The sequence below is a fragment of the Magnolia sinica genome, chromosome 2 (genome assembly GCF_029962835.1).
Source record: "Magnolia sinica isolate HGM2019 chromosome 2, MsV1, whole genome shotgun sequence".
Lineage (NCBI taxonomy): Eukaryota > Viridiplantae > Streptophyta > Magnoliopsida > Magnoliales > Magnoliaceae > Magnolia > Magnolia sinica.
The window spans coordinates 6734151-6742337 of NC_080574.1; the positions used below are offsets into that span (position 1 = coordinate 6734151).

At 37.9% G+C, this 8187-nt stretch overlaps 1 protein-coding gene across 1 annotated transcript; it reads left to right on the forward strand.

Annotated features, from left to right (window-relative positions):
• Positions 1-8187, forward strand: LOC131233132 (uncharacterized). The gene is made up of 4 exons (XM_058229740.1): positions 1-281; positions 358-484; positions 7381-7567; positions 7817-8187. Exons 1-4 carry the CDS (start codon positions 87-89, stop codon positions 8037-8039), a joined length of 732 nt encoding a protein of 243 aa, XP_058085723.1. The 5' UTR covers positions 1-86; the 3' UTR covers positions 8040-8187.

Below are 8187 nucleotides of genomic sequence, written 5' to 3' on the forward strand. Positions count from 1 at the left end.
GTGTACAGCCCTAAATTCGCGTCGCAGGTTGATGGTTCCAGGCAAAGGTAAACTAGGGCAGGACATCTCTACTTCCCTCCAACACGATGAGCTTATCACTCATACAAGGCTACTCTTCCGCTGAAGAAGAAGAAGAGCGATTTACACACGAAGATTCCGAAGAAGACGATGAGAACGAAGACGTCAATCCAAATCGCTCGGCATCACTTAACTCTCTCTTCGATCTCCCCAAATCCTCGCGCGATTCTTTGCTCCCGTCCGCGCTCGACGCATTCTCAGAAGTACCATTTTGCCCCTAATTCGTCGAAATAATTACTCCTTTTTAACCCAGCGTCTCAATCTAATCCGCTTCTGTAGATCGCAGGACCACCGGAATTTCTCAACAATGCTATCGCTGCAGAACAAGTTTCCGCGAAAGAACTCGATGTGAGAGCGAGACATGGCGGTCGCAGGGCGCGGAAAGAGAAGAAAGATCTTCCGCCTGGTAAGAATCTCTTTACCGGAAAACCTTCACCTATTTTTTTTTTTATTATTATTTATATTTATTTTCGAATAATTTCATTTCAAAATATCATTTATCATGTTTGGGAGAAATTTCAATAGGTTATGCTCAGGACCTCGTTTACATTTCGTGACTGTTTTTACAATCTAATTATACACGGCTGCGTTTGGATGCACGATTAAATTGAATCGCAAATGCCAGTTTAATCAGGAACATGTGGCGAAATAGTAATTATGTTTGCCAGTATTTGTAATGAGTATGTAGAACCCAAATTGCAGTAATGTTCCTTTTGTGCGTGTTTGGATGCACCATCCAATTGAATTGCAGTTACCAACCTAATGAAGTGGAAACAACCAAATTTCAACCTCCTTCAGAAGAATTCATGTTGAGAGTATGGACTCCAAATCACAATCCGATTACGAAGAATCATAACTGCAATTTGAGGGATTAACAATTTCCTCATTGCGAATGCTAGGAAACAACATCATTGGAGTTTGACATTTCCTTTCAGTTCAGCTGAATGTTCTCAATTAAATTCACTCTCGCATTTTATATATATAAAAAAAAAGGCCTTTAGGACCAACTTGGAAGTAATGGAATTGCAATTTGGGACCTTCCCTAACACTATGAATGATAAATTTCAACTTTATTGGACTGATTATTGCAATTCAATTTGATATGGCATCCAAACACACCCTGATTGTTTATTAGACACTTATTCACCAATAATTTAGTAGCAGTTTGGTAGTTAGGTGAAGATATGGTTGTGATAATTTCCTTTATATTCGCTGTCTTTCTTCTTTGGCATTTTGTACATCTATACAAAACGAGATTTTGATTTTTCTCCTGTATAACCCTAGAAAATGGAGTGCTATCCATATCGTGATTCATACTCTCATGATCATTACATCTTCTGACCATTGCTGTTGAAGTGATACACTTGGGTGCATAAGCTTTTATAAGACTAGGTTCAAAAAGAATGGAAGAAATTACTAATCTACCCCTGATCAGTTGTCACCTAGGAAATTAGAGCATTATGACTCCTTTCCCAGCTCATTTTAGGGCCCAAAATTGAAGCATATCCGAAACTCAAGTGGACCACACCACAGGGAATAGTGGGGATAATGACGTCCACTGTTGTATACTTCTTAGGGCCCACAGATTTTTTGGTCCTCTACTTTGTACTTTTCTGGTTTTTTCTTTTTTTTCCTAATAAGATTCATTGCATTTCAAAGAAAACAAAACAAAACATTATGATGGGTTTGATTTGTGTGAAATTTAAGGATTGTGGTTAGATGGTTCATGCCCTACTCACTGGCGGCAGCCTAGGGCATTTCAAGGTGCTTCGACTACCTTGTTTTGTGAGCGTCCGTTGCAGAATGAGCTTTTTTGACCTATCGTCACATTACTCCATTTTGTAATGCTCTATTTTGCTAGCATTCCACCGCATGACCTAATCTTCTTACTCCCTTTTCCATATGGTAACTCATGAATCTCATCACTTTCCTCTTTAGTTAATATCATCAAGTATTCCACACACATAGGGAGAGAGGGTGGGTGGAAAGGGAACTGATATATTACACACGGCCTGTTGACAGCATGCCCCTCCTTTTCTACATTCATTGGTACAGAGTGTTGTTATATAATAAAATCTGAAACTAGATTTGATGGATTAAATATTTAAAAGAAATAACTTCAGAAATAGGAATGATATTGAACATAAAGGAATTGTAAAAGAACAAGCAACACAAAATGATTGTTAAAGTCCGGGGGAGCGTTAAAATCCCTTGATATACATTGATATACCATCCTCTAATGGCTCAAGCTTTTAGAGCAATTGGTTAATTGACATGGTATCAAAGCGGAAGGTCAAGTGTTCGAATCCTGGGAGCAACAAATATGCCTCCGTAATATATTCTCCCAAGGGGGGGCCGGTGTTTATAGTGTGAGTTAAAGTCCCTTGATATACATTGATATACCATCCTCTTATGGCTCGAGCTTTTAGACAACTGGTTAATTGACAGCAATAATAATAGAATTCGAAATAATGAGAAACACTGGGAAGTGGAAGAGATGAGGTATGTTACGGAAACGCTGTCTTAAAGATAGATTAGCCCCCACTATAGATCGGAACTGATCAAAGATGCATTGGGTTGCAGCTCTTTTCCTCTGGGATATAGCAACTTTTCAGAGAATGGATGATTCAGATCTGGTGCACTCACGATCTGGACCCCACAACTTTGGCTTAAGTTGTGATATTCAAAAGAAAAAGTAGATTTTTCTGAAACTCTGTACCTATTTTAAAAAATAGAGGAAAATAGAAACACCAATGGTAGATTATTTTTAAAATTTGGGTTAGGAGGGAAATTTTAAGCATAAATTCGAAATTCAAATTCGAAAGAGGTAACTATTGGAGGACTTGGTCTAACTTCAACATGTGGTGCGACGTGACTTGCTGCATGAGCAAGTGTTGCTCTTCTTAAGATGTGGGATAAAAGAAAAATGCAAGGGTGAAAGATTTAAGTCACGAAGGACAAAAAACATTTAAAAGTTTTATTTTAAATTCTTATATTTGCTAACAATTCCCCATAATTTTTAAAATAAAAAATGGGCAAGACAACAAAAATGATAAGTGTGTGTGGAGATATCAAATTTATTGGAAGACTCTTGAACTAATATATCATACACATCACATTTCCAAGTAAGCCTTATTCATTTTAAAAGTCAGTACATTTTGATTATGTGTTGATCCCAATTTTCATGAGTACTCTAGACAATGACGCATTTTCATGAGCACTCTAGACTTTGAGTTCATCAAGAATGTACCTGTAACTATATATTCCATTGAATCACTGCTATGGAACTCATTAAGGACAACGTCCAACCTCTATTGGTGCAGGTCATAACATTGCAACAACATAGAAATGGAGCCCTCAATTATAATCATGCAGTGCTGATGTTGAACCACTCAAATACAACTTGTTTTTACCCATTGAACATATTTCATGGGAGATCCAATCACAAATGTTAGGTTTCCATTGTCAATGATTCGATTTATATGGGTCTTGGCCCCATTCCCCTCAGTGTTCATCGCTAACTCTTTGGATAGAGTTTTAGTGGATCAACTAAATTGTTCGTGGATCTTACGAAGTTGATTGCAAGTACTCTATTCTTAAGTAGTTATTTGATTAAGTTATGTCTTAGACATAAATGTTTGGATTTTCCATTATAGATCTGATTATTTGCCTTTGCTATTACAACTTTGGCAATCACAGTGCAGGGCTATACTTGGCACAAGTTTATCCCATAAAGGTATCTGTTAGTAGAGTCTTTAACCATTCTACTACCCGTCTAGCTATTAATTGAACAATGAACTCGGACTCCATGGTAGACCGAGATAAACAAGATTGTTTTTTTTTTTTTTTCCTTTTAATTTCCAAGAGACTGTAGCCTCATCGAGAGTGAAGACATTCACTTGTAGATTTTGACTCGGTTGAATATGATATTCAGTTAGCATCATTGTACTCTTTTAGTACAGCAAGATATCTACCATATTTAAAACTATAATTGAAGGTTTTCTTCAAGTATCTTGAATGCTCTAGTATAATAGGTCATCTTATGTACCTGATGAACCGTACTAGACCTGATATAGCATATGTTATCGGTAAGTTGAGTAGATTTACTAGTAACTCATGACAAAATTGTTAATAAAAATAAGAATTAAAAAATATATATTTATTTTAAAATGCTCTCTGTCTTTTGTAACTTAGTCTTTCATTCTTGCATTTTTCTTTTATCCCACATCGAATGGGAGTGTAGGAATAGAAGCCCTTATAAGATATCCATGCAACTTAGGTTTGTGAAGCAAACCTAATGGAGGAAACTATGGGTTGGGGTTTAGGATACTTTATTTGCCATGCGTGCGTGCCAAGCCGTGCTGGGCCGTGGGCGTGGCATGTGGGTGCGGGCTTAGGCTGAGCTCGGGCCTATATATATATACACCCACACTTAGGCTGAGCTCGGGCCTATATATATAATATTTGAATCTTAAGTTCAAAATTTCAATTCAAATTAAACTATTAGTTTTGACACATGACTTAAGGAGAGCATCACTTGCTCATGCAACAAGTCACCTTGCGCCACATGTCGAAGTTGGACCAAGTCCTCCAACTGTTATCTCTTGAATTTGAAATTGAAATTGAAAATTCAAGCTTAAAATTTCCCTCCCATGCTAGATCTCAAAAATAATCTGCCATTGTTGTTTCTGTTTTCTTCTAATATTGAAAACAACAACAGAGTTTCAGAAAAATCGATTTTTTTCTTTTGGGCATCACAACTTGAGCCATATTGATAGGGTTCAAATTGTGAGTGCATCAGATTTGAACCGTTCATTCTCTAAAGAGCTGTTATATCCCAGAGGTAGAGAATTGTGACCTAGTGCATCTTCAATACAGTCCAATCTATGGTGGGGGCTTATTTGTCTTTAAGACAACGTTTTTGTAATGTGCTTCATCTTCCACTTCACATTGTTTCTTATTGTTCCAATTTCTTTTACTATCATTTTGTGTTGTTTGTTCTTTTGCAATTCCTTTATATTCAATAATATTCCTATTTCTGAAGTTATTTCTTTTAAATATTTAATCCATCAAAACTAGCTTCAGATTTTATTATATAACAAGTGTTAGTGCTTTAATACCAGTGAGTAGAAAAGAAAGGTCATATTGTAAAGTGAATCCCAAATTTTGGTTGCATATCACACTATACTCGTCACATAGTTTACTGGGTTTTTAACAGTTTTTTTGGACGTGTTTTCATCTCAATTCTTGCACTGCTAAATTCTATGCAGTTGCTTTTCTGTCTGTATTGTTCAAGTTATACCCTTTCCAATCATTTTTCTGTTGAGCGAAAGTCCTTATTCTTGCATCTAGGTATTCCAATCTCTAAAAAATCTCTCTCTCTCTCTCTCTCTCTCTCTCTCTCTCTCTCTCTCTCTCTCTCTCTCTCTCTCTCTCTCTCTCTCTCTCTCTCTCTCTCTCTCTCTCTCTCTGTGTGTGTGTGTATAATGCTCCCTTGTCATTCCCATCTCTTGAATCTTTTACTACCATGCGCCTTCCTCCCATAGCCAAATCTATCCCTCCTTCAGATGATGAAGGTTAAAATTCTGTTTTCTGATTTACCTTTTACAACCATTTAGTTGGTTTCCATTCAGAAAGGGACACCAGCAATGCACGCATGCTGCTGTAATTCCTTATTCCTAGCACAATGATCCTTTGGTTTTGGATTATTGAAATTGTAAAAATGTTTTCAAAAGTAATGGTCGTGCATGCGTGTTGTTTTTGGCAATTGATAATGGAATTAATTGGATTTTATTTTTCGACAGTATTGTTCGAAATGAGGTACATATGATGTTTCCCTGTGCAAACATGAGAGAAAGCATAGGCATATTAGAAATGCAGTTGATAGGAATGTAGGCTGTATTACTTATGGAAGCAACTGTTTGGAAGGAGAAAGTGTTTTTCTAAAAATCTTTGTTTTTTAAATTGAACTCTATTTTGCCAATGTTTCTGAAAAAAAAAAAGAAAAAAGAAAAAAAGAAGAAGCAAAGACTTGCCGTGTAATAACCAAGCCATTTTAGTCACCATTTGTATCCTTTTTTAACATGATTTTGCTTTCTTTTAGTTATTTGGTAAAAAGAGAAAGAAACCCAAAAATGATATTTTAGAACAGGAGCCACAAGTACCAATTTTTATACCATATTTGGGTGCATATTTACTTGGTGCTCAACTGGGCTTCCATATGATCAAGGTGTCCGGAACCACCATTCCACTTCTCCTGTTCTCCATTAGATTGCAATCGCATTGCCGTGGGATCCAACTTGAAATGAAAACAATGAGAATTTGGAGCATCCCTCAATATTAACACTAAGAAAGGTAATTACAAAAATCATCATTTCCACCCTATTGGCGAACTGATCTTATCAAGCAGACATTACAATATTATCATTTCCATCCTATTGAATAATTGAGCTTTGTTGAGCACACATGCATGTTGCAAGGCGGGTCATGCATATGCCGTTGCCAGGGTGGCCCAGAGGTTCAATATCCTAGCCATCCGTCAATTATGTCTGACCCTGTAGATGTTCTTCACAAAAATAATCTGATCCATTCAGCAGGTGGGCCGTATTGTCATAACCAGTTTGACAGGCAAGAAAACTTGAGCCATGCTCTTTTAGCCATGCATTTATTTTGTAAACTGCGACCCACCTGATGTGGATAAGAGTTGATGTGCCTGATTTCAATAGCCGTCAGAATCCTTTAGAATTTGTAGGCTGGTTAAACAGGATAGTAGATCTAATTTTTCAAGTGGAAGGAATTGACGGACGCGAAGGTCAATGTTTGTGTGTATGATGCTGAATGGACATGCTGTAATCTGATGGGATTGGTTACAGGCAATCTGCAGGAGGAAGAGAAAAGAACCTCTTCGTGTGTGGGAGAAGATGCGGATGAGGTTATAAGCGAAGTTCCTGCCCCCTTTTGACTATGCGCAAACCCTGTTGGATTGACCTGATTCTTGGCGAAGAGCATCTACATAGTGTTATCCCTCTGATTAATGGATTGGATCTAGAACCCATGTACCATGCTGGCACCTGTACAGCTTGTCGATGACATAACTTGTACATGCATGTGGGCTTAGGCAAGCTCTAACTAATTATTCCAATTCAGTGGTCCATCAATTGTCAATACACAACCTAATGTGTGCAAAGTCATAGTGTGGAGAGTAATGATTCACATTGAGCTGTTGGTTTTCTTCAGTGTTATTCATATCTATTATGTGGTGATTGCAAGCAATCTGGAACTGTGATGTTATGTTGTTTTCAGGTGTAGTTGTGGAGGCCAAAGCTCAACTGGTCGGAATACGTGAACGAGTAAGAAGCGACGTCGATGGGAATTTCTCTCCTACGTCAGCAATTACTCAAAAGGGCTCCATGTCCTCACCTGCTGGAGAAGGCAAACGGGTGGCTTCTGCGACCAATCCTGATGCAAAAGATGCTGCAGAGCTTCTGAGGTATTACTCTTGTTCTATCTAGATAGAGATGTGTTTCAGCTAGTCACAAGACTATCTTAATGCTTCCTTTTATATTCGCCCTGCCAAGGAAAATAAATCTTCTTCATGGCACAAGCGAAAGCTTGATACACATGCATTTCCCAGTCCGTCAAGGTATTCCGTAACTGTGTTATGGGGTGTAACGGCCGTCTCTCTCTCTCTCTCTCTCTCTCTCTCTCTCTGAAAAAAAAAATATATCTCCTGTTTCAGGATGTGCCTGCAGTGTGGGGTACCAAAGACCTATTCCAATGCACAAGGCATGGTCTGCCCAATATGTGGTGATCGCCCTCCAGCAGACCCAAACAAAGAGTCTGAAAAGAAGAAGGGATCTACGATCAAAGATAAAGAGAAGAGCAAGAGGATGAAAGGCCAATCAAGTCACTCTGCTTGGAAGAGTGAAACAGAGATGCAACTACGGCAGCAGTTTGATTAACAGGGTTCAAGGGTGTTTAGAGAGCTAAACTGTATCTGTAAAGTTGCTAAATCTCAGGCAGTTCTGTTAAGCATTACATGATGATTTTATGCTTCAAATGGTGGATTGTAACTTATGTTCAAGAATTATGATAGGTCTTTTTCTTCTT

Coding starts and splice junctions, on each gene's coding strand:
- LOC131233132 (XM_058229740.1), top strand. CDS start 87: ATGAGCTTATCACTCATACAAGGCTACTCTTCCGCTGAAGAAGAAGAA. Junction 282..357: donor CGCTCGACGCATTCTCAGAA/GTACCATTTTGC, acceptor CCGCTTCTGTAG/ATCGCAGGACCACCGGAATT. Junction 485..7,380: donor GAAGAAAGATCTTCCGCCTG/GTAAGAATCTCT, acceptor TGTTGTTTTCAG/GTGTAGTTGTGGAGGCCAAA.